Consider the following 14,927-nt stretch of genomic DNA (forward strand, 5'->3'; position numbering starts at 1 on the left):
ACAAAAGACAAAGAAGGACACTACATAATACTCAAAGGATCAATCCAAGAAGAGGATATAACAATTATAAATACATACACACCCAACATTGGAGCATCTCACTATACAAGGCAACTGTTAACGGACATAAAAGGAGAAACTGACAATATCACAATAATAGTGGGGGACCTTAATGCCCTACTTACATCAATGGGCACATCATCCAGACAGAAAATCAATAAGGAAATGACACATTAGACCAGATGGACTTAACTGGTATTCATAGAGCATTCCATCCTAAAGCAACAGAATACACATTCTTCTCAAATACATGTGGAACATTCTCCAGAATCAATCACATGCTGGCCCACAAAGCAAGCCTCAGTAAATTTAAAAAAACTGAAGTTGTACCAAGCATATTTTCTGACCCCAACACTGTAAGGTTAGAAGTCAACTACAGGAAAAAACTGCAAAAACTGCAAACATGTGGAGGCTAAACAATATGCTACTAAACAACCAATGCATCACTGACGAAACCAAAGAGGAAATCTAAAAATACTCTGAGACAAATGAAAATGAAAACACAATGATCCAAAACCTCTGGGACGCAGCAAAAGTAGTTCTAGGAGGGAAGTTTACAGCGATACAAGCCCACCTCAGGAAACAAGAAAAATCTCAAGTAAATAACCTAACCTTACACCAAAGCAGCTAGAGAAAAACAAACAAAACCCAAAGTTAGTAGACAAAAAGAAATCATAAAGATTAGAGCATAAATAAATGAAAGATACTAAAAAAAATAGAAAAGATCAATGAAACTAAAAGCTGATTCTTTGAAAAGATAAACAAAATTGATAAACCTTTAGTCAGACTCACCAAAAAAAAAAAAAGGGAGGGGGGGAGAAGGCCCAAATTAATAAATTCAGAAATGAGAAAAAAGTTACAACCGACAGCACGGAAATTCAAGGGATCATAAGAGGCTACTGTGAGCAACTACACGCCAACAAAAAGGAGAACCTCGAAGAACCGGACAATTTCCTAAAAAGGTACAATTTGCCAAGAGTGAACCAGGAACAAATAGAAAATACGAACAGACCAATTACCAGTACTGAAATTGTATCAATAATTTAAAAACTTCCAACAAACAAAAGTCCAGGATCAGATGACCTCACAGGTGAATTCTACCAAACATTTAGAGAAGAGTTAACACCTATCCTGAAACTATTTGAAAAAACTGCAGAGGAAGGAACACTTCCAAACTCATTGTATGAGGCCATCATTACCCTGATACCAAAACCAGACAAAGATTTCACAAAAAAAAGAAGATTATAGGCCAGTATCACTTATGAATATAGATGCAAAAATCCTCAATAAAACACTAGTAAATTGACTCCAATTATGCATTGAAAGTATCATACACCATGATCAAGTGGGATTTATCCCAGGAATGCACAGATTTTTCAATATCTGCAAATCAATCAATGTGATATACCACATTAACTAATTGAAGAATAAAAACCATGATCATCTCAAAAGATGTAGATAAAGCTTCTGATAAAATTCAACATCCATTTATGATTAAAACTCTCCAGAGAGTGGGCACAGACAGAATATATCTCAACATAATAAAGGCCATATATGAAAAACCCACAGCTAACATCATACTCAATGGGGAAAAACTGAAATCACTTCCTCTGAGATCAGGAATAAGACAAGGATGCCCACTCTTGCCCCTTTTATTCAACATAGTTTTGGAAGTCCTAGCCACAGCAATCAGAGAAGAAAAGGAAATAAAAGGAATCCAAGTCGGAAATGAAGAAGTCAAACTATCACTGTTTGCAGATGACATGATACTATACATAGAAAATACTAAAGAAGCAATGGGAAGGGATAAACTGGGAATTTGAAATATGCATCTCTTGGGGAGTGTTAGAAATGTTAGCTATCTTGATTATAGTGGTGGTTTCACGGGTGTATACATCTATCAAAATTCATCAAATTGTACGTCTAAAATATGCGTAGTTGACGGTACAGGAACCATACCACAATAAAATTGTTTTAAAAAAATGGTTTCATACTGTTAAAAAAAAAAAAGGAAAGAAACTTATCGAAGGCTACACAGTACATGGCTACTCCTACCTTAAAACCCAATGTTTAAAAATGTTTAAACCCCCAATGTTGTCTGACTGCAAAGCCTGGGCACCTAAACCCTTTGCCTGTTGCCCTTCCTGCTGACATGCAGGTTTAGGGGGATTAGGACACATGGGGCTTGTGGGGGCCTCTTTTGCTGCTGCTCCTGCCAACATTTGTATTTTAGGGAAGTCTGGTTGGTATGAACACAAAGAAGAGCCTTAATCAAAGGCTCTGAGAACATAAACATGAGTGATAAGAGATTTGGTGGCTGGCAGGTACAAGTGTCATGGGGGTGGTACACCCTGAATCTCCAGCTTCTAGGAGTGATTCTCAACCAGGGATGGTTTCCTCCCCAGGGGAGATTTAGTGATGTCTAGATTTTTGGTTGTCACAACTGAAGGGGTGCTACTGGCATTCAGTGGGTCGAGGCCAGGATACTGCTAAACATCCTACAGTGCATAGACAGTGCCCACAACAAAACATCATCCAATCTCCAATGTCATTACTGTTGAGGTTAAAACACCTGCCCTAAGGCCTTGGTGTCCTCTTCAATCCTTTACACCCTGAATCCCAGTGAGGGCCCCAAAGCAAAGACTAAACGAGGGTGATAAGGATCTCTCTGGGAGCTCAAGGGGCCAGGACCTAGATTTTCCACTGGTTCCACCTCAATTAAAAAAGAGGCCAAGAAATGGAGTCTTCCAGCATGATCAGGAGCAAACAAATGGTTCGGTCAATGCATAGTCATAAGAAACACAAAATGGGCAGAGCTGAGGAACTCCAGAAACTACAGGGCTGGGATAAAGCATGCCATTTGGTCCTATCTAGAAAAACTCTCAGTGCCCTGAGATACTCAGGCAAAGTACTTAAGAAAAAACCCAAATTTTCAAAAGTGAACTTGGAAACCTAAGTGTATTAACAGAAGGAAATGCTGTATTTCCAGATGAAATGTGGGTATTTGCGTACTGCTCTATAAAATAGGTCACACTTGTAATAAAACATTAAAGAGCAGTTAACTGCCCAAATTTGCCATGCTACTTTATGTCCTGTTACTCTAATATTACTGTCCCAGAATTTTAAGTCCCTCTGAAGTTTTGACAATGGTCTGGAATAAAAGCAAACTATCCAAGCTCCTTACAAGAGGCTGTCAAATTATGCCTTTAAATAAATACCAGAGTCTTTGCTGAACTCTTGTGTGTACATATGTATGTGTTTAAAATTTATTTTGGGAAATAATATTTCTTACCAACTTTTGATCCACTATCTGCATAATTATTCCACTTGGCACAAATGCATTTACTACGTTCTTCAAAGAATTCACTATAACTTTTAGCTGAAAAATAAATTAAAAAATTAGTAAGAGACATAAATTATTGACATTCAAGAGTAATACTGGTATAATGAAAACAGACACAGACCTCTTAACATACCCATATGTAGTTAAATAAGAGTACTGTTTGATAATATGCATGTAAACACATCTTTAACATGACACTTGATTAAATATTTAGATGACAGTAGATGATACAAGATAAAGAAAGGCAAGGGCTAGTAAAAAGAGCAAGAGATGACATGAGATGACATCTTTTCCTCTATCATTTATTGTAAATGGCAGAGAAGCATGGAAAACAGATTCTTAATATACTTGGTACATGATATCATGAAGTGTTCTTTTAAATGCAATTATCTTCAGTAAAGTCAGAAGTAGAAGGTTTAATCATCATAGCATACCGCTGGTGCTTTGTCAACCATCAGTTCATGCCATCTTTTATACGGTGGTAGATCGAGATTTATGGTGTACCACGGAACTGGACCCCTGTAGCTGTAATAAAAGGTGTATCAACTTGAAATATTAAAAGCAGTTTTCTGATGAAGGTTAGACAGTTACATCTATATGGATATGTTAGAGACATAGTCTTAATAACAATATAGAAATTGGTACTCAAACTAGAATTTGCCAAAAAAAGCTAATTTTCTACCCAATGTCTGCTCTATGTTGTACACATAATCATTAGTCACTTTAGGAATCCTAGAACAGGTTACATTCTAGAAGGTTAATGCGAACTGGTGACACGTAAAATAATCAATTTTGGCTCAAGAGCTATACGTAATCTGAACGACCCTGCCAAGAAATTATCTGCCCTTTTTTCCCTTCCTAAATCTCTGCAAAGATTTAGTCTAGGCTCTGGACACTCCTCCAATTGGTTTCCCTGTCTCAAAATTCCCTCTTGGTCTGTTACTGTGAAATCACTGTCTCTGGTGTCAGTTTCAGCAAGGTCACCTTTTAAGCCCTCAGAGTGCAAACATACGCTATTAGCTTCCCATGGCTGGTTTCAAGAACCTTCACGATGCCCTCAGCCATTCTACCCTTCTCACTGTACTTCCTCTCTTGTCATTGTCCTGTAGTTAAGTCCAAGCTCATGCACTGTTCAGTCGTACCCATTCCCAGACGCCCTACTCTTCCATTTACCTACAGCAGTTTCCACTAAGGGAGGATATAGCAACGCCCCCTCCCTTATCATGGACTGGGCAATATTTCTGGTAGATGAACTCTGTAACTCTTCTCTGTCACTACAGAAATATTATTCTCTGGCACTTGTTTCTGAACTGAAATAGCTTCTAAGGGTGTGCCATTCAGTGACTTATCAGCTTAAAATTGTCTAAAAGTAGGCAGCATTTGCTCCCTTACTGCACTGCTCCAGAGTGTGTGCTACAGTGTTGCCAGACTCTTTAGTAACTGTTATCCAAACTGTTCATAGTGGGGATGGGTTAAGCCAGGGTGGGTTAGTTCCTGTAAGTGAAGAATTAGGATCCTATTTATACTTCTATTGCCATAAATAAATATTTGCTTCTCTATATAGTGCCTCTGAGCTTGGGGTCTGGGTATATGTATAAGGTTTCATGAAACTATTTATCAGCAGGAAAGGAAAAGGAAAAGCACACACAATTTTGGGAACATACTTTAAACCAAATCACAATGAATGAATTTTTTTTCAAAGCACTTTGAAACCCCCATTTCCTTAGTAGCTGATATCTGTATTAAATACTGTAATACTTAAGTCCCAGAAAAAAGTGTTTACATAAAAACAAGTGAATTCAGCTTCCAACTAATCATAATTTCACATGCAAAATTCTGTTCCACAATTCAAGAAAATAATTATTGTTCCTCCTGTAATGGGCAGGTGCTCCTAACCTCTTCCCCTCCCTACCAGCGTGCATTTGGATCTCAGTGTCTAGGAGCAATAGTAAATTAGTGGCCCACTGGAGCCATGCACATTGGTGGCGTTGTCATAAGATACAGATGTTCTACCTGTGAAATCCGATCAGCTGCTTCTCTCCTCATAATATCCAACAAAACCCAAACCAGTCCCTCAGATCTGCCTTAAACTCCTGATTCTTTTCCAGTCAAGGATTCCAAAGAAGAAAAGAAGAGGAGACGAACGCATTACAGCAGAGGTTTATAATTAAGTGGGGATGGGAAGACCCCAGAAATCTCTCTACAGTAAAACCTCCACTCATCAGAATTCTCTGACAGAACTGTTACTAATCTCACTAACAAAATTATTATAATAGCTAAAGCTTACTATGATTATGGCTAACCATAATCCCACATTTCACTTCTCATTCAACATTTTTCTAAAATATTTCAGTATTCAACATCTGCACCTCAATTTCCTAGAGAAATAAAGAATATGTACTTTATGAGGGCAGTAAGGATTGTGTGAAATATGCAAAAAATACTTAGCAGCACTGGCATTCAATCAATAGTGACTAACACAGGATATTTTCCTACTTGACTACAAACAACAAACTTCATGAAATTATTTTTGAGATTTAGCAATTCCTGTGCCCAAGTCACCATAATCAGTATTAGTCACTGACTGAACCCACTTGGCTCCCCAGGTAGCTTGGAAACCAGTCCAAGTAACACAACACTCACATACACAAATAAGACAGTGGATGATAAGCACCAGTGAGCAGCAGAAAAGAAATGCTAATGGGACTCAGATGAACACAGGGGTGCTCCGGCTGTCAGTCCCTCCATCTCCAGGGTTGATCTGACTGGTCAAGCTGGATAAACAGGTGTTTCCCTCCTCTCTCACAGCTGCCCATGCATATCTCCAGAATCTATGCACTTGACTGAAAAGGATGGCCTTATATGTACAGGAGGAAGCGTTGTCACTGAAAGGTATATGAACACCACACTTCTCTCCCAGATTCCAAGATCCATTTGTAGTTTAGAGAGGATAAGTGGGGCTGAGGACTTTTGTGCAGGGAACAAGCTGGCAAGGTAGGAAGAAATTCACCAGAAACACCAGGGCAAAAATATTTACATTATATAGACGTATAAATATAGGAAAAATGTTTTTATTTGTGTGTGTGTGTGTGTGTGTGTGTGTGTACACACATGCTCACAGACACACAGCAACTTGGAATCAGTTAAATGCTCAAGCAGGGACAGTTTAAAGAGCAATCAATTCATAGATACGTAAGGTACACATAAAAAGGAGTAGGAAAAAAAAGCCTTAAACGTGGAAGGTACTCAGTAAATGTTCAATGAATTGGGACAGAAAGACCAGCCATGAGATGCTTGCAATCTATAAGGCAATGAAGACCAACATGGTGCCAGGAAAGCAAGCCACTGGAGAGGGCTGCAGTGTGCACTGGCTTTAGAATAACACAGAAACTGATAGCTTCTAAATTACTTCCTGTCAAATATTTGCTTCTTTCTACATAAAGATGAGTACATCAAAAGAATTTAGTTTATTACAGTCTCACTGGAATACAGAGCCTATTTAGAAACAGAATTCAGACAACTGCATATAATACCACAGGCTTGGAGTGTTACAAAAACTGCAATGTTACCTACATATTACTGGTTAGAGTCTTACGTACTTTGGCTTCCCTTACCTGCTCCAGGCTACTTTCAGTGAGAGGGCAGAACGGGACAAAGAAGATTACCCTTCCTGACTTCTCCTCCTTCTTTTCCACATCTGTACCCTCTGGGCTACTCTTATGTCTTCCCCACAGGCCTATTTAGCAACATAGGATCTGAAAAGGCCAAAACCCTAGACTAAAAATATTAATGTGAAACACACTAAAACACGATATTGGCCCTTCCCTTATGTTTTCCAATCCTGTTTTGTCCCCACTAGTTTTGATTACCATGCCAGGGTTTTTTTTTTTTTAATGTTTCACATGAAATTCTGCACTTTTTTTGTTCCAGTATGATGGGGAACATATACACTCAGGCACCACAGAAAATCACAGAACAGCTGTGGGATGATGCATTTGTCAGGGAGAATAAAATGCTTAGCAGCAGACAGAAGAACTGAGTGGAGAATGGAAAACCTTTTGTTTTCCCTATGATTTTGATAGGCCAGAAAATGATAGGACATTTTCATCACAGGGTATTTTCATATTTGTCCAGGGTCTTGGTCAAGTGCATAATACACAAACCTGAGGAAACAAATTTGTCTCAGAAGATGGGACTTCAGTTTTTATTCACTGTTGTCACTTTTATGAGTTCATTGCATGGGGGGAAACCTCCACAAGCTCAGAGGGAGTTCTACCATCAGGTATTTACTCACGTCGGTCCAGAAGGAGGATAGGTTGATTTTCTGCAGTCTTCTGTCCACTAAATAACAAAGACAATGAAAAGTTTCAGAAAACAACAAATCAAACAGGCAATCTGCAGAAACAGCTAAAGTTTGTGGAGACAAAAATTAAGTACAATTCGCCCTTTTAGCCCATTTCAATGTCTCTTAAAAGTCTTTTCCTCCCATGAAGACTTGTAACATCTCAAACTTCAGTGCATTTTCAGTCTCAATTCAATTTGCACTATTTGCCAGGTACTGTAATTTGGCTTTACTAATGCAAATACACCGAGTAAAGAGGAAATGTAAAAAAGTAGATGGAAAACGTTTATGACAGCTAGGTTGATTTACCACTGAAAGGAAATAACTTGATAGGATGTGATATTACTTGAACTTAGGAGCCAATTCTTTTGTAAGAGATTTGCATCCTAAACCAGATTTTCAGGGCACGCTGTGCAGGGCCCTCCATAATCTGGCTCCAAATCACCACCACAGCCTCCTCTCCTGCCACTCCCCTATTATGTGCAGCCACACACAACTACATCCGATGATCTCTCATTCTTTCATGTCTGTGCATGTGTCTCCTGTTCCCTCTGCCTAGAATGCCTTTCTCCACCTCATGAACCTTTGGCTGCAACTTCTAGGATCCAGTTTAAATACTGCCTTTTTTGTGAAGTCTTTACTTCCCACAGGAAACTAGCCACCCTCTCCTCTATACTCCCACAGTATCTATATATATGTCCACTGCTATACTTAGGACGCTGCACGGTAATTATCTGCTTGTCTCTCTCTTCACGACCAGACTCTGTGTTCCTTGAGGCAAGGACAGCCCACAGAACTGAGGCTCAATCAATGAGACTGTTTAAGGGAGTGTTGTTCAAGTTTAGCAGCAAAACGGAATTAGCTCTTAACACAAAATAATCAAAAAAGTCCACACTGATTTATCATTCTTTTATTACTAGTTCAAGATGCCTGGCACATTTATCTCCTTTCTGCTATATATAGTAAATATAATAATATATAGTAAAAGTTAAAAAAAAACTTTTTCAAGAAGTAAAAATCCACAATAACAGGAAGATTAAGTAGGGAAGAAAACTACTAGACCTGCAGTTTTAATTCAGAAAATACACCTGCAGCAAATTTTTGTGGGAATGGAAATCTCACATGCTGTTTTAACTTTAGTTCATATGGAAAGTGTACAAGGTAGTGTGACACTACCTGAGATTCAAACATTAATTGTCAAAATACTACAGTATGTTTCTCATGTAAGTATTTTTTTGCCTTGTAATTTTACATTGAATTTATTAGAAAACAGCTTTATCAAGCGTAAACCTAAATTATCAAAAGCTAATTTAATCATTAGAATTTAAATTCTATTTCTAAATTATTAGAATATAAAATATTAGATATTAATTAATATCAATTTGATAATCCAGTATCAAATTAGCAAGAGCTAATTTCCGAAGTCATTCAGTGTTCTATAATAGTAACTGAGGGTGGATCTCTTTGTTGAGAAAAATTTTAGTCTCAGCCCTGAGTTCAAAAGTTGCAGTAAAACTTTACCACTGCTACTTGGAGACCTGCTTTGGATGCAGGCATTTTACTTTTTAAAATTTGTGAACAAATTCTGTTGTGATGAGATACTCTGCTTTATATTTTGTTTTTCTGATCACTTTTCCCCTATGATTTGGGAATATTGTGATAACTGCTTAATCTTGTAACATCAACATACACTGTATTCTTTTAGCATAACTCTAGGTAATCATCGCATAACACAATGCTTTGCCATGTGATTCAGTAACAAGATAATCCCTACTCTGCTTGGCCTCAAGAGCACAACATCTGAACGCAAGAGCACATTTTCTTGTCTTTTCTTGTTTTGATGTGACACGTTTAGACTAGGAATTTCCTTAAAGATTAAAATAACATGCTGCATTGATACATGTGGTACTTAAAATGTTACTGAGTTGTAATGCATAAGCGTCATTTGAAGTGCACAGAGCAGCAGTGAAAGCCATGAGTGCACTGCATACCGGCTCTTCTAGAATAACCCAACTGCTGTGCTGAAACAGCCACAGAAAAAAACACAAACAAACAAGTGTGGCTGTGCTCGAATACAACTCTATGGACATTGATGGGTCAATTTCATATAATTCTGACATGTCATGAAATATTAATCTTCTTTTGATCCCCCCCACAACATTTAAAAGATATACAAAACTTCTAGCTCAAAGGCCTTACAAAAACAGGTGGCAGCCTGGATTAGGCCTGCTGGCTATAGCCTGCCAACCACCACCATTAATCAATTTTGAGTTTACTTAAAATCTTCACTTAATATTAAGTGACTGCAAGGACTCAAAGTTCACCTCCCACACATTCTTTAAGAAGTGACTTCAAGATGTACTCTTGCAAAGCAAGGGCATAAACTAGGACAAAGATAGGACAGGATCCAGAAAAGAATGGCTCCAACTTATACAGAGTGATAGAGGGAATTCTTAGGATGACAGCTAGTCAATAGACCTAGAAAGCACTGGTGCAACATTATATCAAAGAGACAGGTGTCCTAAAAAGGAGGATTCCATAGAATAAACTGCGCAGCTGAGGGGCTGGAAGAACTTGAGAATATGACAGAGGCAGAGAGTGTAAGAAAAAAAAAAACAGAAATTATAGGGGAAAACTGTAATATTGGAAAAGAATGGTCCAAATAAAAAGAAAATGATCTGAACTAGAACAGGAACTTAGTATGTCTAAAGAAGAATAGAAGAAAATGCAGAGGATATGACAGAAGTTGAAAAATATACAAGATACAGTGATGACAGCATAGGTTTGGTTTCTTTTTCTAATGAGAAGAAAAGAAAGAAATTAGAAACCACAAGGAAAAATTCTGTACAAGAAAGCATGATATAAATATGAAATAAACTGAAATGAATATGAGCATTTGGCATGAATATGGGTATTTGGTAGAGAATATATATATGAATATTCTTTCAGTGACTTTGGAGTTTTGGCTTCAGAATTATAGAAAAGGAAATGTAATGACAGCACATTGAGCAATGACCAATGTTTTTAAGCCATACTTCTTTAAACATTGTTTATTGTTTTCATTCTTTGAAAGGAGACATACAAAGCATGGACGACTCAATTATAGTTACAAGTACAGTATCAAAGCAGGAGCAAAAGCATTCAGAACTGAAGAAAAAAGGGAGTAAAAGGTAGGGGGTCAAGGAATCTACTCACACCACTTCATACTGTGTTTAAGGATCTAGCCATGACAATTAGACAAGAAAATGAAATAAAAGGCATCCAGACTGGAAAATAAGTAAAACTGTCTCATTTTCAGATGCCACAATCTTCTATAGAAACCCCATAAGAATCCACTAAATTTTTTAAAGAATAATAAAACAAGTTCAACAAAGTTGCAGGTTACAAGATTACTACACAAAAACCAATTGCATTTCTATACAGTAGTAATGAGCAAACTGAAAATGAAATTAAGAAACAACTTCACTTACAACCGCATCAATAAGAATACAACACTTAAGAATAAAATTTAACCAACGATGTGTAAGACTTGTATACTGAAAACTACGAAACATTTTAGAAAGAAATTAAAGACCAAAATAAATAGAAAGATGTACACATTCATAGACTGAAAGACTTAGTATTGTTAAGATGGCCATACTTAAATTGACCTACAGATTCAATGCAATACCTATCAAAATCCCAGCTGGCTTCTCTGCAGTAGACAAGTGATCCTAAGATTTGTATGGAAATTCAAGGGACCCAGAACATCCAAAACAAGCTTGACAAATAGCAAAGTTAGAGAACTGATACTTCCTGATTTTATAACTTACTATCAAAGCTAAAGTAATTAAGACAGTGCAGTACCAGCATAGACAGATACAAATTAATGGAATAGAACTGAGAGCCCAGAAATAAATACTTACATTTATGCCAATTATAAATCATAAATCTGATCAAAGACTTCTATCTAGAATATGTAAAAACCTTACAACTCAATAGCAAAAAGACAATTCAATTAAGAAACAGGCAAAGGATCTGAACAGACATTTCTCCAAAGAAGATATAACTCAATAAGCACATGAAAAGTTGCTTAACAACATTTGCCAAAAGAGAAATACAAATCAAAACCACAGTGAGATACCACTTCACATCCACTAGGATGGCAACAATAAAAATAAAATAGTGTTCAGCATGTAAAACAATGAAGCTAGAACACTCATGCACAACATACACAAAAATCAACTCAAAATGGATCAAAGACTGAAACATAAGACAAGATATAATAAACATCCTAGAGGAAAACATAGGCAAAACATTATCTGACATACATTTCAAAAATTTTCTCCTAGTAGAAATAAAAGCAAGAATAAACAAATGGGACCTAATGAAACTTACAAGCTTCTGCACAGCAAAGGAAACCAGAAGTAAAACAAGAAGACAACCTACGGAATGGGAGAAAACTTTTGCAAATGAAACCGACAAAGGCTTGATCTCCAGAATATATAAGCAGCTCATACGACTCAATAAGGAAAAAATAAACAACCCAATCCAAAAATGGGCAGAAGACCTAAACAAGCAGTTCTCCAAGGAAGACATACAAATGATCAAAAGGCACATGAAAAAAATGCTCAATATCACTAATTATCAGAGAAATGCAAATCAAAACTACAATGAGGTATCACCTCACACCAGTCGGAATGGCCGTCATTCAAAAATCCACAAATGACAAATGCTGGAGAGGCTGTGGAGAAAGGGGAACCCTCCTACACTGCTGGTGGGAATGCAGTTTGGTGCAGCCACTATGGAAAACAGTGTGGAGATTCCTCAAAAGACTAGGAATACACTTACCGTATGACCCAGGAATCCCACTCCTGGGCTTGTATCCAGAAGGAACCCTACTTCAGGGTGACACCTGCACCCCAGTGTTCATAGAAGCACTATTTACAATAGCCAAAACATGGAAACAGCCTAAATGTCCATCAACAGGTGACTGGATAAAGAAGAGGTGGTATATTTATACAATGGAATACTATTCAGCCATAAAAACCGACAACATAACGCCATTTGCAGCAACATGGATGCTCCTGGATAATGTCATTCTAAGCGAAGAAAGCCAGAAAGAGAAAGAAAAATACCATATGAGATCGCTCATATGTGGAATCTAAAAAACAAACAAACAAAAGCAAAGCGTAAATACAGGACAGAAATAGACTCACAGACAGAGAATACAGACTTTTGGTTGCGAGGAGGGTGGAGGGTGGGAAGGGATAGACTGGGATTTCAAAATTGTAGAATAGATAAACAAGATTATACTGTATAGCACAGGGAAATATACAAAAAACGTTATGGTAGCTCACAGAGAAAAAAATGTGACAATGAGTGTGTATGTCCATGTATGGCTGAAAAATTGTGCTGAACACTGCAATTTGACACAACATTGTAAAATGATTATAAATCAATAAAAAATGTTTAAAAAATAAAATAAAATAGTTGACATGGAGAAATTGGAACTCTCATACATTGCCAGTGGGAATATAAAATCTGCACTATTTTATATTCTCTGGAAACAGTCTGACAGTTCCTCAAACTCTTACAAAGAGTTTTCATGTAACCCAGCAATTCCTCTCCTAGGTATATACCTAAGAGTTATGAAAACATGTGTCCACAAAAAAAAAAACTGTACACAAAAGTTCATAGCAGCATTACTCACAATAACTAAGAGTGGAAACAGCCCGAATGTCCACTGACTGATGAATGAACAAAATGTGGTAGATCCATAAGCGGAATATTATTCAGTCATAAAAAGGAATGAAGTATTGATACATGCTACAATGTGGATTAACCTTGAAAACATGCTATGTGAAAGAAGGAAGCCACAAAGGACCCTGGATTATATGATGCCCTTTAGATAAAATGTCCAGAATAGGCAAAACTATGGAGACAGAAAATAAATTACTGGTTGCCTAAGAATGAAGGGTAGGTTTCAGGGTAATGGCTAAGGGACAAGGGGCTTCTTGGTGGGGGGGCTGAAAACGTTCTAAAATTGACTGTAGTGTTAGTTGTGCAACTCTCTGTAATACACTGAAGCCATTAAGTTGTGTACTTTCAGTGGGTGAATTGTATGGTATGAATTGTATCTCAATAAAGCTGTTAAAAAAGTAAAAAGGAGGGTGTAAGGAAGATTGTTGAAGTAAGCTAAATTTTTATCCATCATCGAGATGGATATGTCTGAGAGCAGACAATGCCTACAGAGGATTCAGACAAATTCAGCATAAACGTATTACCAACAGTAGTACTCATAAAGATAACCAGAGGTAATATTCAAAACTTTAGCACACAACTTGGCATCAACACCAATTAATCAAAATAGACTGAGCTGCAAGCAACCAGGAGGACAGTAGAGGTGGGTTCTGGCCCGAGTATAAAGGGTTAAAAGTGTCTGCTTCCTGAGAAAGGGGATGCAGTAGAAGAGATGAGCTCTTCATCATAAGTCTGTCTATATTATTTGATTTTCTTTTAGTATGTCCACTCAGACACACATTTTTAAATATCAAATTTAAAAACTACATGATTTCATTGACATTATGTGACGGATTTTCAGAAAGTGATCCTCAGACATAATGTTAAATGTTTTAAACTTTCATTGCTAAAGTTATTTTAACATAACAACATATGACTGCAGCACAGGACAGGGTACTCTAAATTCACTAGTCCTTGCTCAGTGAAGTTGGAAATGGACACCAAAAAGTAGCACTCTACTTAAGAAAGTCTTAATTTACAACTATGAATTTTCCAAACATATCATTTAATAGGAAAGGCAATTATTAACTTTAGAAATGGAACTCTTAATTCATTCTAACTTATTCACTGTAAGATTTTTCTAAATATCAGAACTTTTGTGAGTTTAAAATGTGATCTGATTCACAAAAATCCTATTTATGTACTTTTACTGAATTTCCAATTTTCAGGAACTTTAGGGTCATGTTCTAGATGCAAGGTCCAACTCCACTAGTGACCAGAAGGTTACACAGCTGATTAGAGCCCCAGTCCAGAAAAGGAAAGTCAAACAAACAAAAAAACCTCAGTATCTTTTAAAATCACATCAAAAATAAAATAAAATACTTAGGAATAAACCTGACAAAGGAGATGAAAGACACATATGCTGAGAACTATGAAACACTGATGAAGGAAATTAAAGAT

General features: G+C 37.1%; 1 protein-coding gene across 1 annotated transcript in view; it reads right to left on the reverse strand.

Moving 5' to 3' along the window:
- Nucleotides 1–14,927, reverse strand: part of ASAH1 (N-acylsphingosine amidohydrolase 1) — a 39,608-nt gene that overhangs the window by 17,054 nt on the left and 7,627 nt on the right. Inside the window, exons 2-4 of the mRNA XM_072950417.1 lie at nt 7,698–7,744; nt 3,838–3,928; nt 3,353–3,439 (exon numbers count right to left, since the gene is read on the reverse strand). Coding sequence (XP_072806518.1) covers nt 3,353–3,439; nt 3,838–3,928; nt 7,698–7,744 — 225 coding nt within the window. The remainder of the gene's footprint in view (nt 1–3,352; nt 3,440–3,837; nt 3,929–7,697; nt 7,745–14,927) is intronic.

The sequence above is a fragment of the Vicugna pacos genome, chromosome 26 (assembly GCF_048564905.1).
Source record: "Vicugna pacos chromosome 26, VicPac4, whole genome shotgun sequence".
Taxonomy (NCBI): Eukaryota; Metazoa; Chordata; class Mammalia; order Artiodactyla; family Camelidae; genus Vicugna; species Vicugna pacos.